General features: G+C 37.9%; 2 protein-coding genes across 13 annotated transcripts in view; both read left to right on the forward strand.

Moving 5' to 3' along the window:
- The window catches only part of NRG1 (neuregulin 1), a 218,667-nt gene that overhangs the window by 89,413 nt on the left and 105,590 nt on the right, over positions 1 to 23,664 (forward strand). For 5 of the 12 annotated variants that reach the window (XM_077943423.1, XM_015145139.3, XM_028852556.2 and 2 more), the window contains exon 1: positions 8,232 to 9,772. The exons of the other annotated variants lie outside the window; for them this stretch is intronic. In XM_077943423.1, coding sequence (XP_077799549.1) covers positions 9,106 to 9,772 — 667 coding nt within the window. In that variant the 5' untranslated portion in view covers positions 8,232 to 9,105. Of the gene's footprint in view, positions 1 to 8,231; positions 9,773 to 23,664 lie in introns of those variants that run through there. 12 annotated transcript variants of the gene reach the window in all.
- On the forward strand, positions 8,590 to 8,778 carry LOC144330769 (uncharacterized). Its single transcript, XM_077943428.1, has one exon. The coding sequence runs from the start codon at positions 8,590 to 8,592 to the stop codon at positions 8,776 to 8,778; it is 189 nt and encodes a 62-aa protein (XP_077799554.1).

The following is a 23,664-nucleotide window of genomic DNA, read 5'->3' on the forward strand; positions in this document are numbered from 1 at the left end:
GTAGCTGGGATCACAGGCAGAAACTACCATGTTGGACAGAAAAGAAACAAGTCATTCTTAAACAATTCTGACGCTAACAACCTATCGTGTGATTTGTGATAGAAACATTTGAGCTGGAGGTCAAATCATAAGACATTTTTATCTTATAACTTTCAAATTCATATCTTTTTAAGTAATAAAAATTGTAACAATGCAGAAACAGTTTCCACCCCTTGCAGCAGAAAAATGAGATTGGCATTTCATTTTAAATGGGATACTTCTGCTTCCATGAGCATCATAAAGGTTATGACCTTACAGTAGTGTTGCCTGACACTTAGGTGGCTCACTGGGAATCCCGAATCAGTTCTGGAAACTGCATATATTTTTATTTCTTCTTTTTTTTTTTTTTTCCCTTTGGTGCAACTTCATATTTCCATTTTGATCAGCAACAAGGAGAGGAAAACTGTGTGTACTCTAAGGAAAATGTATATTGTAAGATGTTTTCTCTGGCTAAGGTCTTTTCAGATTCAGAAATTTGAACTGGCCAGGTGTGGTGGCCCACGCCTATAATCCTAGCACTTTGGGAGGCTGAGATGGGCAGATGACCTGAGGTCAGGAGTTAGAGACCAGCCTGGCCAACATGGCGAAACCCCATCTCTACTAAAAATACAAAAATTAGCCAGGTGTGGTGGTGTGTGCCTGTAATCCCAGCTACCCAGGAAGCCAAGGCAGGAGAATCACTGGAACCTGGGAGGCGGAGGCTGCAGTGAGCTGAGATCGTGCCACTGCACTCCAGTCTAAGTGACAGAGCGAGATTCCATCTCAAAATAAATAAACAAAAATAAAGAGAAAAGAAATTTGAACCATGTTTAAAAGGAGAACACTTCAGGTAATCCCTTTCCTCAAACTTACTTTATTCCAGGAATGTTGTGCAAGTATATTTTACACATGGGCTTATATGAAGTTTCAGTCTCTTGAATAGCTGGTCCTCTCTTATGAGTAATTCATAACTGCTTTCACATGTGTATAATCTCATGCTCAACTGTTTCTCTCTATTTTAAGCAGGAGATTTAAAAATCAAATTAACACATATTTCTAGAGCATTTGCTATAAGTGATATGCTGTGCTATATACTAACTAACTACATTTCTGGGTTGATTGGGGGACCAGTTTATAGAACTGGCTGACAAGCAACTGAACTTTAAAACAAATAGCTAGTGCTTAAGTATATGTCAAGTTCAATCCCTCCCATTTTTAAAACTTTGCTGAATTTATATTAAACCAGCATCGGTTATCAAGGTATTTCCTCCTTGTTTTTAGCTAAAACTTCTCTCACTGCATTAAAATACATCCATTATCATTTTCGTTAAATAAGATAACACATTGGATATGTGCATAAAAGCAAAATTATATCTTGCATTTTTGTTACATTTGCCAGAAGAATGAAAAACAAACAACAGAAAATCTCTCTGAGCTGTGCTGCTCTATGCCCTGAACTTAACTGTCATAGTTAATATTAATGAGACACAGCAAAGATATTGGCTCAAGGTAACTAAGCCAACATATATTGCTCTAGTAAATGTTAGAAATGGCCATTCATCCACATAACCTCAGTTTACTCTGTATAAAGATAATGTTTCTTTTGGTTTTTCTTCTTTTTGTCACACACACACACACTCCACACACACACACACATACCCCCCCCCCCACACACACACACAGTAATTTAACATTATTTGCATTTACTCAGACTGGTAAAACCCATGTCTCAAAGATGTTTCCCATAGTTTATTCATCCCTCTTCCATGTCGTTTTCATTTGGATGCATTTGTTTAACAAATGGTCTGCTGTGTGCCAGGCATGCTGTAGGTACTGGGGATATAGCAGTGGAGGCAGACACAAGTGCATGGCCTTATGGAGCTGACGTTCTGGTGTTGAGTTTATCACACTTTTGATAAGAAAACACAGATAATACTGGAAGACTGCCACTTGCCCCTCGTCCTTGGCACTTATTTCCAGTGGAGTCCTTCATCCCAAAGAGCTCAGACACATACACACACAAAAACTAGGAAATGGATATGTCATTGAGACTCTGAATTCAAAAGGCTTATGAGAACATGAGCAAAGCGTTATCTTTCTATCCTGTTTTATGTACTAAAATATTATTTTTCACTGTTCAACTCCATCCTATTTCCCTATTTAAAATATACATATTGGCAGGCATGGTGGCTCACAACTGTAATACCAGCACTTTGGGAGGCTGAGGTAGGAGGATTGCTGAGGCCAGGAGTTTGAGACTATGGTGAGTTATGATTGCACCATTGCACTCTAGCCTGGGTGAGAGAGTGAGACCCTGCCTCTACAAAATAATAATAACAATAATAATAATAATAATAATAATTTAAAAATAAGTTAGCCAGGCATGGTGGCATGCACCTGTAGTCTCAGCTACTTGAGAGGCTAAGGTGGGAGAGTTGCTTGAGCCCAGGACATCAAGGCTGCAGTGACTAGGATTGCGCCATTGCACTCCAGCCTGGGAGACAGAGTGAAAACCTGACTCTAAATATATACATATATATACATATACATATGTAAATTAATATTAATATAAGTTCAGAGTTCAAAGTTAATAATTGCCTGAGATTCAATGCCACATTGCCTATTGATACTTTCTAGAAGAAAGGGCAGCCTACCCTTAACAGTCTCATTTTTCCTTGAGTTGAAATTCACACAGCAAAATTAACCATTTGAGAGTCACAACCAGTTGCATTTATTGCAGTGTTGCGCAACCACCCCTTCCATCTAGTTCCAAAACTTCTCCAGTGGAATTTTAAAAGAAGAGCAACTTGTAAAATGACCAATAAACTATGTTTGTAGAAAACAAATAATTTTACTTATGGGGAGTGAGAAATTAATAGATTCTCCCAAAGTAAAGCAAACTCACTATAACTATCATATGCAATTAAAATATCTTTCCATATGAAATTCTCACATCTTCATCTTTGAGATCATTTACTGTATCTTCAGTTACAAAGGATCTAAACTCATAAAGAACAAAATGTACCAGAGTAAATTGCTCATCGTGTTACAGAATGAGAACACAGAGCACAGTCAATATCAAGCACTTGATACAGCATCTCACAAAGTAATGCTTAAAATTAAGTCAAATTGTCTGCTCTGAGAACATTTTCACTGGGTAAGAATAATCAGTCTTGACTCACCTTTAAAGTGGGCAGAAAAGACATGCCCAGTAAGGTAAAATAACTTCCATTCATCTCACCCATTTTGCATCATAAATAATGTAGAAGAACATCAAACAGCACATGGATTTGGTTTGCTCTCAGAGAACTTTTCTGTTTAGCTGGGGAGAGAGGAATGACAAGAAAAAATAGTTAAATATTAGCATATTCCAAACTTTCCCTCCACTGATAGGATCTGTGGTAGTTGAGTTTTGCTAGACCGGGCTAAATTAATTCAAGGCATATTTTGGAACAATCAGAGAAAATTTGATAAGGAAGTATCTGAATAGGCCATTAAAACTTGAAAAAATGGAGGAGAGTATAGAGGGTATGAATAAAGCCTGCTGATCTATTAGAGACCCCATAATCTGTGTAATTCAATCCCAATTAAAAGTAAAACCAAACCAAATGTATGTATTGAATGGATAGCCCAGCTCTATCAGACAATCAAATACTGATAATCTTTGCCGTCAAAGAAATTGCATTCTTCAGCCCTGTATACATGATGTAATTAAATGATGACGCATGACTGTGAATGTGCCCCAGTAAACGTTTCAGTTAAGAAATACTGGGTCTATGATTTGGAAAAATGGGAAGGGCTCTGTCAAGGAGCTAAGACCTAGCTGAGGGCATGTTTTTTGGATAGGTGGAGGAAGCTGACAGATCCATTGGTGTACTTTATCCTCCAAAGAAGCTGCAGGGTTTTAAAGTTAACTTTATGGCCTGGCGCTTTCTTATGAAAATTATGATTTCATAATTCCTCAGCAAATAAATAAATAATTGCCATTTGTATGTAGGGATCTCCCCAAATGAAACAACTGCTGCCATCATTTTTATTTTATGTTAGATACCGTGAAGTAAATTCTACTCTTTTGCCAGCCATAAAATTTAGGAGCAAGGATAAAGTTTTTCAGTGATAGTATTTTTAGATTTCAGAGAGATAATATTTTAGAGTTATATCGCCAAGATACAGGAAAAAAGTCAAAGAGAAAATAAGTGAGTAATAAGGTCAAAAGCAAAATGATATTTATCATTCTGTTTCATCTGTTGGAGCTACCGTACATTCTTCTGATGATAAAGTAAATAAAAGTAAAGCAGAATGACTAGCTTGAATTCATAGACTAACTTGAATTGAAGTAGCAGAGAAATTCTAGTATTTTTTTATTTGATGATATTACAGGATTTTTTTTCTTGAAGCCAACTTAGAAGGAAGCTGAAATATTATGAAAGTGGATCAGAAATATAAGTAGATTTTGCTTTATTCTGCCAAATCCCATTCTATATTACCGTCTCTCTTCTTGATCCAGGTTGGTGTACTAGCATTTACTTTCTTATCCTCTGTAGCAGATTAATTGTGGCTGCAAATTCTTTGCCACTTTCTCCCTCAAAATGTATTTCCTCTGTCCTTGAGTCTAGGCTGGCACGGTGACTTCTTAACCAGTAGGATGCAGGGGAAATAGTTTGTTCTGCTTTCAGGCACAGACTTTTAAGAGTACTGGCAGCTTGTGTTTTCTTCCTCTTGGGGTGCTTTCTCTCACAACCTGGCCACCATACTGTGGGAAGCTCAAGCCACAAGGAGAGGCCACAGGTTGCTGCACCATTTCACAGTGCCGGCTGGCATCTAGCAGCAGCTGCCAGTCATCATGTATGGGAGCCATTTTGAATGTTTTCACCTAGTTGCACCTCACCTGCAGCACCAGCTGACGTCAAATGGAGCAGAGAAACCACTCAGCTGAACCCAGTAAACCTACAGAATAAAATGGCGGTTGCTGTAAGCTATTTCCGGGCGGTTTGTTTCACAGCAATACATAACTGAAATCGGTTCCCAAAGGAAGTCCTGGAATGAGACCATGGAAGAGCTCATTTGATTTAAATGATAAATAGATAGTATTTAAATGGTCCATGCTTAATTCTTATAATTTCTAAAAATTATTAGGCAAAATTTTAGAAGTCTTATTTTGAAAACTAGATCCTTTTAAGTTTGTTTACAAATTATATTAAGGTAATAATTCCTATTTCATAGTTATCTATTCTGGTTTTCATAGTCTCTTCTTGAAGAGATATGTAATCAATAATATAATCAAATGCACCCTTTTGATAAAAAAACAAAATCAGTATTTGTCAGCAGAAATAGAATGAATCAGAACGTATTCAAATCTTGGCCACATAGCTATATGTCCATGGCAAAATTACCTAAGCTACCTGGGCCAATGAAATATTTTTTTAAAAATTTTAAGATTAGTATGGACTGTATGGGATTAGTGAAGATCAGAAACAATGTGTATTATGAACCTAGCAGAGTGCTTGTTGCCTGGGTGGAACTCAATAAAGGTAGCTTTTGTTATTGTGAGGGAGATGGTGTAAAAGGTTTAAAAAGGTAGTAAAAAATTGTCTAGTTTATTTTTCTAAGAGGACATGGAAATGGGGTATTCCTGGGCTTTACTGGGGTGGAGCTTAAAGGGTTAAAATGCTATATCCTTGCAGTTTTTCCTACAAACATACATGTTTTATCCAAAGGAAATTCTGACCTCTAACCCCATTCACACTTTCCTTTCTCACTCTTTTATTGCTATAGAGGATTTGATGAAGGGAGAAAGGCAACTTCTGGGTCCTAGTCCCAAGGGTAGAACTAAAGGAGAATTCCTTTTATTCTTCACCTCCCATCCTTCTCCATTTCCCCATTTACATTTATTTTCCAATTTGGTGGAAAAAAAAACAATTTTATAGGAAGCTGACTGTCTGCAGACTAATCTTAGCACCAAGGTGCCACAGGGTTTATGGAATGCCTTTCTGGGGGCAAAACAGACACATCCCAAAGTCTGGTTTATGTAGTCCAAGGGAAAGAGTACTTGTGGCAGTCCACAGGATTCTCTCTCTGATGTGTTGTCCTAGTCTTTGTATAAAATGTTGGTTTTCTCTATAAGTGTTGGGTATTTTCAGTGTAACAGCTAGAGCAATGCCCAGTAACTTTTTTTTTTTTTCTTCCCTGCTGAATATGTTTGTTCTTAATGGTTGAGGTAAGGTGAATAATTGCTATTGGTGTAAGTTAAAGACCACCTTTCTAAACTATGGGTTATCATGCTTGGTATTTTCTCCTATCTGCCGGACTTGGGGCCACCTGAACCCCATTTTGGTCTTTGAAATTTAGCTGACCTTGGCCTTGGATGAAATGCTAGTGTACTGAGTATAATATTTTGGTTTAGGTCAAAATTGAGGAATTCAGTGCCATATATTTCAACTGGGTACTTTTTGAAGAAATTATAAATTACCGTAGTTTAGCATAAACACCTGCTGATATTGTTTCTGAATATTTACATGAATATTGATCATTGAGATCTTACTGTCTTTCAATGTGAATGCTTTAAGTGCTTCAGTAGACATTTTCTACACTGTGAAATTGTATGTCCATTGCTAGAATCTTTGTAAGAGAGCTCTCACTGCTTTAAAGTCAAATAAACCTAGAAAATAAGCATAGGAATTATTTTTAAACACCATTTACTGGTATATATATGCAGATTATAGAGAGATGAACTTAAGGATAACTCATGTTGCCCATAAAGTTGTCATAGTCATGGTTACAATTATGCAAATTGGCACAGGCTTTTGTTGTTGTTATAGTACTGCAAACACAGTTTAAGATGTTAAGACCCTTTAAATCATTTATAATTATGGACTAATTTCATCTTGAAGGAAGAAGTGATAATATTCTTATCTCCTGTCATTTGAAGCTGAAACGTACCTCAAAGCAGTGGAGATTGTGCCCTACAAAATACAACATGCTTAAAGCAGATTTTCTCAGGACTTGAGTTCTAAATTTCACTGCTTCAGGGACTCATATGATGGCTATGTAGTATAGATTTAGAGAGAGTTTTAAAGACTCCTGTTGACATAGGTAAACAGAATGGTTCCTTGGAAACCGTTTAGATGTCCAGTCACAGTAAGTGTGCATTACAGGTTCAGATGCATATTGTGTGAAGTGACATGGAGCAGAGTGCTTGGAGAAGCCTGTGGTCTCTATTATGAACAGTGCTTTCTTCTAGTGTTTTAATGACTGTTGTTTTAAAAGAAAAAAAATCAGCATTGAAACTATCTGGAAGGTAAAGCTCCTGAAACCTAACCCAAAAGGCATGCTCTCATCGAAAACTCTTCTTAGTACTTGCAGTGCGGTGATAGCTGAGGACATGTGGTATATATTACAGTGCCAGGGAATTCAGACCTCTGCAGTGTGGAGTCACCATGAAAGGCTAATCTAAAAATGAAGTGGTAGCTTTGCTCGCATCATAACTCTGTTACTTACTGGTGCTTCCTATTAGCTTGACATTAGTCTAGTCTTCTTTGGGTGAGATAGAAGAAATGGAAATTCAAAGGGGACCACAGCAGGGGATATATGGGCTGCCAACCCCTCCCCTAGCACTCCCTCCAGCCTGTACTCAGCATTTCTCTCTGGGCATGACAAAGTCTTACAGAGTCATTGCAAAAAGGGCTAAAGGCAGAGCTGTCCATGGTTAGGAAAAAAACGTTCAAACTGTTGGTCGAAAATCAGGTAATAACAGTCCTCTTAGTGAACAAAACTTATTAGAGGGCTAGGGAAGGAATGCTATCTCTCAGCAGCAGGCAGGAAGAAATTGCTGTTGAAAAGCTTACCTCTCTAGGGAGGAATCAGATAGCAGACTTCGCCAAGCCTCAGGTCCAACCCATAAGGTCCCACCTACACCCCCCAACCCCCTCCCCATCCCAGCTTTGTTAGATTGCTAGCATCGATCGCTGGCTTTTTCTGACCCAACAGTGGGTGAAGGAAAGAGACTGAAAGCCGGCAAGGTGGGGGTAGAAGAAGACTGGGACAGCTTTTGTAGAGAAAGAAAGAAAAAGGAGGAAAACGGGTGGGGGCCATGGGGACTAGGCTTAACTGATGCCTGCATGCCTCTTTTTGATTTGATGGCCTTTATTCCTTCTAATTGGATAAAATAGGAAGTCACTGGCAGTCCTGTGTGGCTGGGGATACTGATTTTACTCAGACCAGCCTGCAGCTCTAGAGTGTGGATAGAGAGTGGGGAGTGGGGGTTGGGAGAGGGTGAGGAAAGAGAGAGAGGAGAGAGAGAGGACGGGCTTGGATGAAGAAGGGAAAGAAAGAGAGAGACTGAAGCAGAGAAGAGCCGCAGAGGAAGAAAGTGAATGAGCACTCAAGAAGGACAAAGAGGAGTAGTCGGGGGTGGGGTGGAGGCAGGGCGGGGAAGGGAGTGACCGCCCCTCTTGGCTGCACTCTTGCCTCCGGAGCCCTCTGATCCTGTTTGCAGTGATGCTCCGAGGGCAGGCACCTGCTGCTCTGTAATGATTCAGCCCCTTTCAGCCGTCGTCGCGTTAACACAACAGGATGCTGTTGCTATTGTCACTACTGCCTCTCCTGCCGCCGCCGCTGCTGCCGCCGCCGCCACCGCCGCTGGTCCTCCTTCTGCTTTTACTTCTCCTGCATGACAGTTGTTTTCTTCATCTGAGCAGACACCAGCTTCAGATGCTCGAGGTGAGAAACATGCCTTTCACTTTGGGCTACTGGTTTACTTAATTAACCAGCCAGCAGCTCCGTCGATCTATTTTGGTCCCTGTCCTCTTGACGAGCCTGGGATGGTTTGGAGTAACGTTTAAAAGAACTAGAAAAGTGGCCCAGAAACAGCAGTTTAAAGAATTATAACGATATACTCTGATTTTGTAGTTGCTAGGAGCTTTTCTTCCCCCCTTGCATCTTCTTGAACTCTTCTTGATTTTGATAATGGCCTTGGACTTGGACAATTTATCGATTTCCCCCTTTAAGATGCTGTATCATTTGGTTGGGGGGGCCTCTGCGTGGTAATGGACCGTGAGAGCGGCCAGGCCTTCTTCTGGAGGTGAGCCGATGGAGATTTATTCCCCAGACATGTCTGAGGTCGCCGCCGAGAGGTCCTCTAGCCCCTCCACTCAGCTGAGTGCAGACCCATCTCTTGATGGGCTTCCGGCAGCAGAAGACATGCCAGAGCCCCAGACTGAAGATGGGAGAACCCCTGGACTTGTGGGCCTGGCCGTGCCCTGCTGTGTGTGCCTAGAAGCTGAGCGCCTGAGAGGTTGCCTCAACTCAGAGAAAATCTGCATTGTCCCCATCCTGGCTTGCCTGGTCAGCCTCTGCCTCTGCATTGCCGGCCTCAAGTGGGTATTCGTGGACAAGATCTTTGAGTATGACTCTCCTACTCACCTTGACCCTGGGGGATTAGGCCAGGACCCTATTATTTCTCTGGACCCAACTGCTGCCTCAGCTGTGTGGGTGTCGTCTGAGGCATATACTTCACCTGTCTCTAGGGCTCAATCTGAAAGCAAGGTTCAAGTTACAGTGCAAGGTGACAAGGCTGTTGTCTCCTTTGAACCATCAGCGGCACCGACACCGAAGAATCGTATTTTTGCCTTTTCTTTCTTGCCGTCCACTGCACCATCCTTCCCTTCACCCACCCGGAACCCTGAGGTGAGAACGCCCAAGTCAGCAACTCAGCCACAAACAACAGAAACTAATCTCCAAACTGCTCCTAAACTTTGTAAGTAGAGAGAGAGAGAGAGATGATGATGATGATGATGATGATGATGATGATGATGATGATGAAGAAGAATAAAGGAAAGGGGTGGGTTTGAGGTCCCCAAAGGATGTTTCCCTTTCTTCTTGCATTTTAGTTGCCTGGTTTTGTTTAAGCAAAGCATGTGTTTGAGACACTTGGGCTGGATTGAAGGGCTGAGTAAAATGATCTTGCAAATTCCGGGTCTGAACCAGTGTTGTGACAGCAGCTCTCTCTAGCCACATTGTTCAGTCTGGTACCGGGAATGCAAAACTTCAGCATCTGCAAGTCAGGCTTGAATTTAAGTTAAATTCAATTTATTTCTAACACATTTTAAAATTGAAACATCAGGCCATCTTTTCATGTTTTATAGAAATGTGACTTTCATATACCAGTATTATTTTGTGTCTTTCTCTTCCCCATCATAGATTTCCTGTCACCTTTCTGTTACCCTCTACCTCTCAGCAACCCCAAACTGCTTGTTGTCTTTCTCTCCCATCTTCCTGTTCTCTAACCACCTCTCCGTACTTTTGTATCTTAATTGGTTCTTTCTGAGATTGCAGCAAGTCTTAAGACATTTACGGTGCTCGCCTCTCACTAGCTTGAGATGACTACTGTCCTGCCCAGACTGTACTTTCAGTTAGTGAGCACTTAGTAACGGCAGCTTTATTTTGTCCAGGACACAGTAGGATTCTGCATGAAGGATTTGCCCAAATTAGTTTTGTCTTCTATAATCAAATGTTTAAATAGCTTCCTTGGCAGTCATTAAAAAGTACAAGATCCATTAGTGAGGTACCTCTTTTTTGTTTTTCTTTTTAAGGCATGTGTCATCTTAGTCTGGCAGATTGCAGCAGCCCAGTTTAATAACCTATGATGTGAAGAGAGCCCACGCTCTTAAAAACAATACATTTCTGTTTGCATTTGCATTAGGTAACTGCAATAGCTTTAGAGTGGAAAGTTGACAGGAATGAAAGCATGACTGTTCTAAACATCAATATAGAAGGGAGGAGTTTTCTATAGCCTTTTAAAAATGTTTCTAGTTTATTTTTGTTGTCTCTATCTCCTATCACTTTTTACCATGAGGAATATTTACTTAGTAGGAAAGTACAAGATCAGAAAATTTGGTTCTTAATAACTTACATGAAAGCTCTTAGGGTTAAAAGAGAGTTGACAATTTCTCTGACGAAATGCCTCTTTTGTTTTTCCTCTGGACAGTAATGAAGAATAAAGAGTACCTTTTCCAGACGTCACGTTCAATGTGAAGTAGTGCAGCATGCTATAGAAACACAGAAAAACTTGATTTGTGCTTGTAACTCCTAATCATTTCACACACACCAGATTCAATGGCAAAGATTTAAAGAAAAAAAAAAAAGAGTCTTGTTTTCTAGGTGCAATTAGGGAAAACCTCCTTCATGCAGACAATGCTTTGTATCTTTATCAAATCCCTGAAGCATCATTAAAGGTCTGACAGACATCACCGCCTTTGCTGCCTCTTCCCACCTGGCAAAGTGACCGGGAAATAATACCCAGATGAAATGACATGCTATAAAAAGCAAGTACAGATCCTGCAAAGAGAAGCGAAATTCATCAGGAGAACAAGGTTACTTGATCATTTTAAACTTAAGTCTTTAATTGAAATCTGCTTAAACAGGTTTCATTGTCCAGAGAAAGAAAAAAATGCCCTTTGAAAAACACTTCAACTAAATTCTATAATTTTGTCATCTGAGGAAATCAAGAAAACAAAGAAACATCTAGCACATTTTCCTGATCTAAGACCATGTCAGAAAGTATGTTGTAAAGTTTTGATAAATTATTTTGTAAAGTAAATTTTTCTACTAAGTGTTTTAGTAGATTACATATTCCTTATCAGTTTTTTTTTTTCCAAGCCAGGGCATTGATATTGTGGCATCTGCAATAAATGGGAAAGATTTACTGCTGCCTAAAAGCATCATTGTGGCCAGTTTGACCAGATGCACAGCTGCAACGTTTTGAAGCACATCGGAGATAAGCCTAGAGAAGCAGTCTGGGAAGTAGTTTTCTCCTGAAAAGTTAGGGGTAGACAGTTAGTTGGCTAACACTTTAAAACCTGTAGGGAGACTCTGTTAATTTTTTGGACTAGTCCCTTAAAAAAAAAAAAAATTAAGTATTCTAAAAATTGTGAGCCTACTTTTTGTGGGGCGGGGGGTCGGGGGGGTATTGGTTGGGGGGAGTAGTGTTTGAAAGGGATTGGTCCAGGCAGCTTTGTTTCTAGAGACTTGTAAGTGGTTGTTTTTGTTGTTGTTTAAAAAGGTTGTAACCATTAATTAATGGAAAAGGGAAAAAAAGCTTACAAAGGGATTGTATTTTTCAACTAAGAAAGTATTGTTTAGTCGCAGAAAGAACTGGGACGTTCCTTTTACCGTGCATGTTTTTGACATAAACTAAGCTGTCATGGCTTATATTTGAAAATGACATTATCATATGTGAAACATGCTCTTCAGTGGTTTTAGGACTTTATTCTCCCTTTTCCTTTTTTTTTTTTTTTTTTTTCTGTCTCAGCATATTCAGCACATTATGCACAGAGCTGTAGCCTTCAAGGTCATAGACTGTTGAGGGCTAATTGATTCTTCTTTATCCTGGAGCCTGAGAGAGTAGAAGAGAGACAATCCCAGTAATTGTGTCTGCAGCGTTGCTCCCCAAACCAATCTACCTACTAGTATTAAAGTTTTATTTTATAAATACTGGAATTACTCCCTCACTGACTCTTGTCAAATTACAACATTCTTTGTCTTTGTTATAATATAAGGCAAAATATGACATTTTAAATTGCCTTAAGGTATAGTGGCTATGTCGGATTTTCTAAAATGGGTATTTCTTTCATAAAGTAATATTTCATATTTTCATGATATTAATCTATGCATTCATGTAGGTCTTAAGAAGTCCAGTGAAGAATTGGAATGAAAGTATATAATTATGTATTTTTTATTCTAAAGTATTTCTAAGTATGGTTAATGGTTTCCCACTACCACAATGATGATATTGTCATGATACTAATTAAGTTTTTACTTCTCAGTGGGTTATGTAATACTTGCACTATTCATTTGTTTTCTTTGCCTGGGCTTTAAAATTTTTCCTACCCTGACTGTTGGGAGATTGCAAACTTAGATTATTATAAAAAGAGCTGATTAATTAAATTGTAGCCAGGAAATAGTGGTACCATCTTGAAAGAAAATGTTTTCTGGATGTGAGATCCTCCCTGCTTGACAACAGATTCTTGGATGCAAGAATGTGTTGGTATTTTCATCTTGGGCCAACTTTGTTTTGCTTTGTCCTAAGTCTTATTATGGGATTGTATGACAAACCATTGTTACTGCATGACAATAAGAATCAGTAACCATTTGCAAAAGATCAACATGATGAATTGGATATACCGTAGGATTTATTTCCTTCTATTTAAAAATGCCATTCATTTAAATTCTAATGGATCCTTCTAGTTCTTGGCAACTATATTTGTAGGTATTTCAGAACAGTGATTTCAAATAACTTTTCCCCACTTTAATCGTTGCCAATTACAGCCTAAAATATTAAAAACTGGAAGAGACTGAAAGATTTTCTATTGGAACTGAATAATTTTATAAATTTACTGGTGAAGAAACCCAGGCTCAGAAATGCCTAGTGAAATTCTTTTATTAAAATATACTAAACTCTGAAAAATGTGGCAAAATCCAAACTTTTAGATTGTCTCTGTCTCTGAGAATTTAAACACACTCTCTCTCTCTCTCTCTCTCTCTCTCTCTACTGTTTTCTTCTCTCATCATATCCTTATTGTAGAGAGTTGGAGCTAGAGACTAACATAGCATCAGACTGAGAATTAGGGAAGTACTTAAAGTGGGAACACTGTTTAGGCGTGTGTTTAGTGCATATCACTAAAAATAAATTTTCTTCTCGCCTTCCTGTTTTGCTCTTATTGAATTTTCAGTCATGGTGGTCTTTTCCCTTTTTATTTGATCATCCATACAGTGTTCAGCTTGCTTCTGAAAACAGCATGGGTTGCCTAGGGTGAGTTCTTCCCTCATATATAGGAGATTGCTCTATGGCTCACTTCTTTTCTTTTTCATTTATTTATTTATTATTATTATTATTATACTTTAAGTTCTAGGGTACATGTGTATAACGTGCAGGTTTGTTACATATGTATACTTGTGCCATGTTGCTGTGCTGCACCCATCAACTCGTCAGCACCCATCAACTTGTCATTTACATCAGGTATAACTCCCAGTACAATCCCTCCCCCCTCCCCCCTCCCCATGATAGGCCCCCGTGTGTGATGTCCCCCTTCCCGAGTCCAAGTGATCTCATTATTCAGTTCCCACCTATGAGTGAGAACATGCGGTGTTTGGTTTTCTGTTCTTGTGATAATTTGCTAAGAATGATGGTTTCCAGCTGCATCCATGTCCCTACAAAGGACACAAACTCATCCTTTTTGATGGCTGCATAGTATTCCATGGTGTATATGTGCCACATTTTCTTAATCCAGTCTGTGACTGATGGACATTTGGGTTGATTCCAAGTCTTTGCTATTGTGAATAGTGCCGCAATAAACATACGTGTGCATGTGTCTTTATAGCAGCACGATTTATAATCCTTTGGGTATATACCCAGTAATGGGATGGCTGGGTCATATGGTACATGTAGTTCTAGATCCTTGAGGAATCGCCATACTGTTTTCCATAATGGTTGAACTAGTTTACAATCCCACCAACAGTGTAAAAGTGTTCCTATTTCTCCACATCCTCTCCAGCACCTGTTGTTTCCTGACTTTTTAATGATCGCCATTCTAACTGGTGTGAGATGGTATCTCATTTCTTCATAGCCCATTTTGTTTTCTCCTCTCTATTCCTTTGTGATACCCAACTCAGTCTTCTTCTCCTCTTTCCTTCCTACCTTCCCAATTACATATTGACTCGTTTTTATTTTTGTAATTATGCCATTTTGGCTTTATGGGTCAATATTTCATGGCATCATATCAAAATAATTTCAACTGTCTTCATTTAAACTTTAACCTTATTTATTGCATTTTAATGCTGAATGGTACTTTCATATATTATAAACATACAAAAAAAATCTCTAGCCAGTGACCAATATACCAGTTTCTTAATGGCATAATTAAATCAAATTTTAACCTTCTTGATCTTTTCATCTTTTTTTCTTTAGTGTGCTTGATTGATTCCAGTTGTTCTGGTTTTAGACATCAGCATTTCTGTACTCCCAGAAAATGATGTTCCAAACCATCCATCTGTGTTCTTCCTCCTTCCCTCTTTCTTTTAGCAACTCTTCATAGTATCCTTTTAAAGCATGAAGGAAGAGATATTTTATAGATTGAAAAACCAAAGCATAAAAAGTTATGACTTGTTTAGATGCCCCTGAGAACCAGGAATATAACTTGTCCGCAGAGTTCACTGAACATTCTACTACAACATAAACTACATTCCATCTACTTTTATGCTCATGTTTCTACTTTTATTACTTTTGCTCTACATCAATGCTTTGTTTTTCTTCTGTTATTTCCTCTTTGTTTTGTTTTGTTTTTTCATTCAGTGAATGTATGCTAAGTGCCTACTCTGTGCCAGACTCTGTTCTAGACCGGTTATATGGCAGTGGAAAATAGTACAGTACCTGCCCTCAGGGAGCTTATGTTCTAGTGAATTTTAAGAATCTAATTGCATAATGCAATTTGAGATATTTCTTACTTTCTTATACATATACCCCCTTAATTCAGCATTTCTTCTTCTTTACCATCATGTGATTCACCTTTTGACTTCCACTTCTGTCTTTTCTTAATATGTTTCTCTTCTCCATTTACCGAATACTGAACACTTGCCCAGCAATGTCCTTTAAATGACAGCAATCCCACCTCTGCTGCCAACAGGCTGAGTAGCCAGGGGTGATCTACCATATGGCACTATTTAATCAAACCATTGGAGTAGGGAGAAAAGTTTGATCTATCTGGCCCTTTAGGAGCATCCTCTTAAGATGAAAAATACATACATAATTCTTCTAGCATGTACATAAAGATTCTAAGATTATTTTCAGATTCTAGAGAGTTGGTAGCTGTAAATATTTTTGTTTCTATATTTTGGTCGTATTTTTATGTGTTGTTTTGGCTTGCAGAACATCCAGAGTATTAAAATATTCCCAAGGGTTGTTCATTTCACTGTACAGACAAAGACTAGAATCTGCCATTAAGTTGTTTAGTTCTTAAACTGAATAAAGACATGAGTTCATATACTATTCACATGAAGAGTGATTGACTAGCAGTGAGTGAAGTTAATCCTCATCATCTCAAAGATGGTTGTAATCTTTACTGCAGTGAATTTTGTCTCTGTGTGTGTGTGTGTGTAGGCATTCAAAGGGTGTTTCTGAATAATATAACTAATGTCTTATAATCATAGAATTTTATATGCTGAACATTTTTAGAGATTATTTATGTCACTTCCTAAGTGAGAAAAGGCAGGTCTGGAAAAGTGAAGCGACTTGCCCAGTGTCACTACAACCAATCAGTGGCAATGCTGAGACTAAAACTGAAGTCATCTTACCTTTGCTACACTTGCTTTTCTTCTCGAAACTGTTTTTAGCATTTATATTCAAGTAGCATATGTTATTTATCATAATTTAAAAGATTTGGTTTTCCCATTTATTATTTAAATACTAATTAGTAAAACTTTTATCACCCTATAACAGGTGTCTTTTTTAGAGATGAGAATTTTGGCCAGGTGCCATGGCTTATGCCTGTAATCCTAGCACTTTGGGAGGCTGAGGTGGGATAATCACCTGAGATCAGGAGTTCGAGACCAGCCTGGCCAACATGGTGAAACCCTGTCTCTACTGAAAATACAAAAATTAGCCAGGGGTGGAGGCTAATGCCTATAATCCCAACTACTCAGGGGGCTGAGGCAGGAGAATCACTTGAACCTGGGAGGTGGAGGTTGCAGTGAGCTGAGATCATGCTACTGCACTCCAGCCTGGGTGACAGAGTGAGACTCTGCCTCAATAAAAAAGAAAAGATAATTTTACCTTTATGATGTTGGTATGCATAAGACACCCCTCTGGAAGCTGGACATCTATCTCCCAACAATATAATATATGGGAGAATGTTTTAGTGATCAAAGTTATCCCAACTGAAATGTGTTACATACTTGGAAAGAAATGATTTTCTTAGTACTAAAAGTATTCAAGCAGTGACACTGTTGAGGGAGATTTATGTTCCTAGCAGATTATTAACTATATTTACTTCTGAAGTCTCTTACAACTCTGATTCTCTCAGTTTTTTGTCTTAGGGTGTTAGCTTTCCAGTGGGTAGACTTGAATTTCAGTCCCACTTGCCCGTCTTCATGGCCTTGAGCAAGTTAGACCATCGTGTTAAATCCATTTCCTCATTTATATGTGATAATAATAAATATACATGTCTTGGGGCTGTTAGGAGATTAAATGAGATTTTGGAAAACACCGAGTCCTAGACCTGAGACATAAAAAATACAAAATCAGCACCAATATTCTCCCTCATTCTACTTTAACTCCCTGCCTCACTTTGTTCTTTTTCTCCTTTGATCTTGACAGTGGTTTGGTAACAATGTCTGGGGAATACTTTTGGAGCTTTAGGGGAACCTTATGAAAAACTTTGAAGGAAGTGAAGAGTTGATGATACATTATTTTAAAGTAGGAATTATGCTAGAAATTCGAAATCAAATGCCAACTCTTCCTCTAACCTGCTGTGTGACTTTGAGGAAATCGTTTCACTTGAGATTTAGTTTTACATCCAAACAAATGGGGATGTTAATATCTAAAACTCCCAAGAGATTGTGATGAGAACAAAAGTGGTTACTCTACCTAAAGAAAACAGAGATTAAAAATATATTCACTTCTTTCTTTGCCCTTTCTATCAGGGTTCATATATGCATATATTCACAAGCGCTAACATTTCTAGAAATAAATTGTAGGGACTCTTTACCAGTGAATTAATTTGTTATGCCTTAAAATGTTGTGTAGGGCTTTACTAATTTCTTGAACCCAGTGTCATAAAAGGAGTATTTTTTCCCTTATAAAAATTGGTTAGAATACATAGATTATTACTTTTTGAGTTACATAGATTATTACTTTTTGAGTAATGTCCAAAAATCACTGCATGAAGGGCTTCATTATAGGGAAAGCGATAAGGAGTTACTTTTGAGAGAGGAAAAGACTGCATGGTATATCAGATTGTTTGTCAAGGAAGTACTCTCTTTGGAAAGATTGGGACAATGGAAAATAATCTATACAGTTTAGATGTGGTGCAAGCGAAGAATGTGGCTAGAAATATCATGAATCCTAAGATTATGTTTACCTTACTCTTTTCATTGTTCCAACTGGGATTTCCTGATCTCAAAAGATAGGAATTAACGTCTATGAGTTGTTTTCAGTATTTGACACAAACCATGGAAATAATATACATCGAATAATTTTATGTGAGCCAAATCAAATGTAGAAATTATTTGAGTGCAATACATAGATCTATGTGTATCTATGTGTGTATATATACATACATATGATTCATACACATAACATTCTAAAGGGGAAAATTATTTGACCATAAATAAAATGGAGCAGATAAAAATATTTTTAAATTTGGACAAACAGGTTGTTTATTAATAGGTTTGGGAGGGATGGACAAAAAATATTTCTAGCCCTATGCCTAATTGCTAGAGTAAAAGAGAAAAAAAATGTTTTAGAAGTAAAAAATAATTGGAGCTTAAGTATATATTGGAGATTCTGTTGCAAGTAACTTAAAAGGAAATCTTACTGGCTGGATTATTGGCCACAATCCTACAAAAAGGGAAAAAGCCAGTGCTTTCTAGATATACACACTTTAGGGATTTTGGTATTTTTGTTGTACACCTTATGGTTTTTCTAACAGATATAAGTTTGTAAGAGCTTGCCATTTACAAAAACGTATAGTAGTGGGCATAATATATGTATTTTTATTTATTCTTTAAAGTAGAACTAGAAATATGTGAGAACTTCTATGCTTTGTTCATCTTGATTGTTATTCACTCAAGTATAATACATTTGCTGCAGAAATTGAACTCTAAATCAATACTGGAGCAATGAGGCAGCCCCTTCTAAGCATAAAATATTTGATAACAATCTAGAGTAGATTTTGCCTGGGTATAAGTTTTCTGACTGTGCACTGGAAATAAGCTGATGGACCCCATAAAACTTGATGAAATAGAATGGAAAGCTTCCTCAGGTAAAACATTTTAAATTTATCGTCAGAAACATGGTATGATAGGACAAGACTTGATTTACTGTGATTTTCAGTGATAGGCACTTAGTGTTTGAGTTGCATTTCATGAGGTGGTGGTCTTCCAGACAAAGGAGAAATTCATGAACTCTCTTTGAAGCCAGCGTTAGTACAGAATTTAATATGCATGTAATTATCAAATTTAAAAACCGTCATCATGTATTTTATTTTAAAAGTTCTTAATTTAATATTAAACCAAATGTACATATATGCATATGCATTTGGAAGAAAGATGAGAGCAACACTGAAGACAATGATAGCTGCCATTAGGAAGAAAACTTAATTCATGAGCAAGCAGAAGACCCTATATCCTTCAGTTCCTAACTGTGTTACCTGTATTGATGTACAACGTAATACAATTTTATTTCCCCAGTTTACCTTCCTTTTCCCTCCCTTTATTTCTTTCATACTTGTCATTCACAGTTACTCTTCTCTTTCCTCTGTTCCCTCCCTTCATTTTTTTCATACTTGCCATTCACAGTTATTCTTCTCTTTCCTCTGTTCTTTCATACCTCACCTATTCCTTCTTCTCCAGCAATCTCAGGGCACATGGCTCCACACTTCTCTCACCCACCCTTCTCTGAAGCCAGTGTCCTAAAGCATCAGAGGTTTTGGAGTGGATGGCCCAGACCTGTGGTTTCTTACTAGATGGGTAGGGGGAGAGAGTGAGTGAGACCTTAACCACAGTCTTGACCACGATTAGCCTGATGACTTTCAGTGTTGCCTCTTCCTTTGCTAAGTAGCCGGAAGTATTTGTTTTATGAAATATGTTGGTGTCACAGCAATAAAAGCTCCATACATAAATGGAATGATCTAAGGACAGTAGAATTGAACTCTTGTTAGCATTTGTTTGTAATCCCTTGGTAGAACTTCCTGGGTCATAATTGCTTGCTCTTCTGGGAGTAAAAGGAATCAGTAACCATTGATTGTTACATGATGCTAAGTACTGCCTACAAAGCAAATCTTAAGAATGATTAGTGGCAGAGTTCAGGGTTACTACTCTGATTTCTTTTTACTATAATCTTTAAAGCAAGCTGAATTTCAGTTTTTCCCATCAAGCAACTCCTATGATTCTTCAAAAGGAAGAGAAAAAACATTGTCACGTAATCTATAAAGGCTTCAGTTGACATCAAAAACAAACAAACAAAAATATGTAAAATAATTACTTCAGTGTTTTATATCTTTCTACTTCCACGATAACAGGGAGACATTTAAATTAACCCCTTAGCAGTAACTTTAGTCTTGCATGAATATGATCCTCATAATCTTAATTCATCTGAACTATGGAACCTATGGTACACATAGTCAATAACCTACATAACCCCTGCCTATTTAGTAAACTGTGCATGTAATCAGTGAGATCAATACAAGGATTCTCAAAATCCTTGCAAAATTCATACTTCAAGATTGCTGAGTTTTCTGAATAGCTGATGATTGGTCACCTTGAAACTTTTTTATCTATTTTGGATTGAAATCTTTTAATAACTTACAGTACTAGTGACTACTGTCATTTTAAAATGGGATTTATTGAATACAGGATCTTCACAATGTTGAATACTGTGATGTCTTTAGGACATAGTTACATTATAACTTTGTTGACTTGTGTTCTTTCATTAAGACATATTGAGTTATATTAGGGATTATAGCTGCTTTACTAAATAACCCAGACCTACGTATATTCTGATTGTATGTTGGGTTATTGCATAATCAAAATTAGAATTACAGAGCTTTATGGCATCTTAGAGACACTTTGAACCAAATCTTTTATTTTAGCATAGAGAAACAAGCCCAAAGATGTTAACCTTCTTGCCAGAGACCACATAGAGCCAGAAAATGTTGATATTTTCATCTTTTCTAGGCTTTCAGCTACCAGGTCACTTTGCAATCAGTATATATTAATTAAAACATTTTTTTCTACACTTTTACTTTACTGTTCTGGTCTCCTGCAGGGTTTAGAAAGCAAATTTTAATCAGGTTAAACATTTATATAAAGGACAAAATCTCTGAGTGAGATTCTCTCCTTGAGGAAATGCATACATTTTGGTGACATGCTTTGGTGATATATTTTGCTTATATGTCACTCTTGCTCTGTTCTGGATCAACAGGGTTCAAGGATGAGAGGTGAATGACAAATGAAGAGGAAGAGTAACTACTTAGTTCTGATGGTCCTTGGATTTATAGGACAGATTTAGGGGAGCTGAGTTTAATTTCCAGATGTTTTATTTGTTCATTTGTTCCTCCTTTCATAATATGTAGAATGATAGTAATTTTTTTTTTTTTGAGACAGTCTTGCTCTGTTGCCCAGGCTAGAGTGCAGTGGTGCAGCCTTGGCTCACTGCAACCTCCACCTCCTGGGTTCAACCATTCTCCTGCCTCCACCTACCGAGTATCGGGGCTACAGGCATGCACTATCATGCCTGGCTAATTTTTTTGGTTTGTTTTTAGTAGAGACGGGGTTTCACCATGTTGGCCAGGCTGGCCTTGAACTCCTGATCTCAGGTGATCCGCCCACCTTGGCCTCCAAGTGTGCTGGGATTACAGCTGTGACCCACCATGCCCAGCCAGTTATAAATCTTTAGACCTTGATCATGCACCTAATAGGAAACTGTTTTTTTAACATATGAGCACTACTAGTCAGTGGGCTTCATGGGATCTGTTTTGAAATTTATTGTGAAATCTTCTGATTTATAAAGCACAAATTACTTTTATTTTCATTTCTTGAGGACACAATAGCACCAATATTTACAAAACACATATCTCATAAACTCTCTTATGATATTGAAGACACTCCTGCAGCAGAACCCCAAACTTCCTGTCTTGCCTAAGTCCAGCCGTCTCCCCAGTCTTCATCCCGATGGACCATATTTTAGCCATCTAGAACTCAACCCTGAATATTATTTTTTCTCTTCCACATTTTTGCTCATTCTATTTTTTTCTACCATGAATGTGCTCTTCAAACAGTCTCTCTTCTCCCAAATTCTACTTAGGCCTCAAGACTCACCTCTCCAAATTAGATGATGGGACCCCTCTTCTTGTAGACCTCTTCCAACCCCCCATAACCTATTGCTTGTGCTTTATCACATTTAGATTTGTGTGTTCTTATTTGGATACTTGCGTATTGCTCATGGTAGACTGACAATGTCCTAAGGCCTAGAGTTATAGCTAATTCATTTTTGTGACCTGTATAGTGCCAAACAATGTACAGGCTGAGCATCCCGAATATGAAAATTTGAAATCTATAATGCTCCAAAAATCCAAAACTGCTTGAGCATCACCATGATGTTCAATGGAAATGCTGGTTGGAGCATTTTAGATTTTGGATTTTCAGATTGGAGATGCTCAGTGGTAACTATAATGCAAACATTCCAAAATCTAAAACACTTCTGGCCCTGAGCCTTTTGGATAAGGGATACTCAATCTGTATTTTATATGAAGTAGCTATCTCATTTGTATATTTATGGAAGAAAAGTTACACTGAGGGTAACTTGTTTATGGGAGTGGAGGTGGAAGAAAATAATCTGAAACCATGTCTTAATTAACTGACATTTTAATTTGGAAGAATTCAATATAGAGTTTAGTTATTACAAAGTATGTTGAGACATGATTTTGGACATTTTAACATATAATTTGCAAAGTCTGATGTGATGTAAAAAATTCACATCGTGGAGTTTAAGAGACTTCAGGCTGCAAATAATTTTACTTCATGATTGTATGGTGATTAAGAGCGCACAATTTGGAACCAGATTGTCTGGCTTTAAGTCCCAGCCCTATCTCTGGCTGTGTGACAGTATGCACACTATGAACTATCTGTGCCCTGATTTTCTCATCTGTGAAATGGTAGCAATAACTGTACTTTCCTCAGAGGCTTTTTGGGAGAATCAAGTGAGTTGGTGTTCGTGAAGTGTTTGGAATAGTCTCTGGCTCACAGTGCTATATAAGCATGAGATGTCATTACTAGGCAGTTTTAAAAATTCAAGTGCATTTCCTTAGATTTCAAGTTTGATAGCTTGCGATTACAGTAACAAGTTTCAGAAAAGGTCCAGAAATTCCAACGGACCTATTGACAAAGCTATGGATGTGCTACTATTTATTTTGGTTGGGTTTGTTCATGTGGTTTTTCCTCTGTGTAATTTATGTGTTACCATCATACCTGCATTGTTCTCAGGATTTAGGAGAACAGAAAAGGATAATCATCAGTCTACTTGTCAGTCAGAAATAGAGCGACATGGATGGTTTGAATAAAAATGCTGCCCTCTCTGGCAAAATGCCATCTGTTGACATTGACATGGACAATCATATGTGTGTATATCTGAATTTATTGCTGTAACTTCTTATTCTGTCATAAAATGGTGGACAAGTTCACAAGGAGAAAAATAACTTCTCTTAGTTGTTGAAGAACCATTGCAGAGGCTTTGAATTCTACAATGCTATCATTTTACCAAGACAGAAATCCACTCATTATCCAGATGCACTCAATAAATTAATGTGATGATGGGTGCTGTCAATGATAAGATAACGATGATTTGGAAGTATCTCAATGTTACTAAACAAGATCACAGAA

The sequence above is a fragment of the Macaca mulatta genome, chromosome 8 (genome assembly GCF_049350105.2).
Source record: "Macaca mulatta isolate MMU2019108-1 chromosome 8, T2T-MMU8v2.0, whole genome shotgun sequence".
In the NCBI taxonomy this organism is placed as follows: domain Eukaryota; kingdom Metazoa; phylum Chordata; class Mammalia; order Primates; family Cercopithecidae; genus Macaca; species Macaca mulatta.

What these genes read in the sequence shown, in the direction of transcription:
- LOC144330769 (XM_077943428.1), top strand. Translation starts at nt 8,590, where the DNA reads ATGCTGTTGCTATTGTCACTACTGCCTCTCCTGCCGCCGCCGCTGCTG.